The 1,215-nt window shown below is 34.3% G+C and overlaps 1 protein-coding gene across 1 annotated transcript; it reads left to right on the top strand.

The window, feature by feature from the left end:
* Nucleotides 1-408: 408 nt before the first annotated feature.
* LOC125084903 (cyclin-dependent kinases regulatory subunit 2-like) lies at nucleotides 409-1,007 on the top strand. Its single transcript, XM_047702868.1, has one exon. It carries the CDS (start codon nucleotides 488-490, stop codon nucleotides 725-727), a length of 240 nt encoding a protein of 79 aa, XP_047558824.1. The 5' UTR covers nucleotides 409-487; the 3' UTR covers nucleotides 728-1,007.
* Nucleotides 1,008-1,215: the final 208 nt, after the last annotated feature.

Raw genomic sequence — 1,215 nt, 5'->3', positions numbered from 1 at the left:
CAATAAATGTTTTAAGGATTCTTTCCAGTAAAAGGAATATGATATTAGTTGGAAAGTTGAACTTACACAAAGACAATAAAGATTTAGTTTTTATTATTTAAATATCTTTTAAAAATAATTATGTAAGTAAAAATAATCAACGTGAGGTTTATACATAGAAGTAAAATGTATGACAGTAATAGCCCAAAGATTAAGATGGTAAAAATAGAAGTAAACTCTTATAAAGTCCTTGTAATAAGATATGATATAAAATGACATGTTATCACTTGAAGATAAACTGTGATAAGTTAAAGATATATACTATATAAATCTTAAAGCATCCCCTAAAATAACAGAAGAAATAATTACAGCTACTAAGCTAACAAAGGAGAAAAAATCCGGCATAAAAACATTTATCCAAGTAGTCGACTCCTTGCCTTGGCGTGAGGGGGACGTGTGGCCCGCTGCGCCCGCTCTTCGAGCCCCGACGCTCCAGCCCGCCCGCAGGATGGCCCACAAGCAGATCTACTACTCGGACAAGTACTTCCACGAGCACTATGAGTACCGGCATGTCGTGTTACCCGGAGAACTTTCCAAACAAGTCCAGAAAACCCATCTGATGTTGGAAGAGGAGTGGAGGAGACTTGGCGTCCAACAGAGTCTAGGCTGGGTTCACTACATGATTCATGAACCAGAACCACATATTCTTCTCTTTAGACGACCTCTTCCAAAAGAGCAACAAAAATGAAGTCTACCTGGGGATTGTCAATTAAGTCTTTTTCAAATTTAATGTATATGTGTATATAAGGGTAGTATTCAGCGAATACTTGAAAAATGTACAAATTGTTGATCCACACCTGTGCATGAGCTGTATTCTTCACAGCAACAGAGCTCAGCTAAATGCAACAGCAAGTAGGTTACTATAAGGTGTTTAAGATAAAATTTCTAGTCGTTTTTTCTCTTTAATATAAGTGCCTATTTGACTTTACCTGTTACTTTTGTTAAATAAAGTTTGTATGTTGCATTTAACAACAAAAACAAAAACAAAACAAAACAAAAAAACATTTATCCAAAAGAAGACAGGAAATGGGGAACAAAGATCATACAGAGAAATCAAATAGGAGGTTAATTTAAATCTTGCCATGTTAGTAATCATATGATGTGTAAATCTATATAACCAAATTAAAAGGCAAAGATTACCTATCATGTTAAATAAAAAATTAAGACCAAAGTATA

This window comes from Lutra lutra, chromosome 14 (assembly GCF_902655055.1).
Source record: "Lutra lutra chromosome 14, mLutLut1.2, whole genome shotgun sequence".
In the NCBI taxonomy this organism is placed as follows: Eukaryota; Metazoa; Chordata; class Mammalia; order Carnivora; family Mustelidae; genus Lutra; species Lutra lutra.
The sequence above is the reverse complement of the archived record's forward strand: the minus strand, read 5'-3'. Positions and strand labels throughout refer to the sequence as shown.

What these genes read in the sequence shown, in the direction of transcription:
- LOC125084903 (XM_047702868.1), top strand. Translation starts at nt 488, where the DNA reads ATGGCCCACAAGCAGATCTACTACTCGGACAAGTACTTCCACGAGCAC.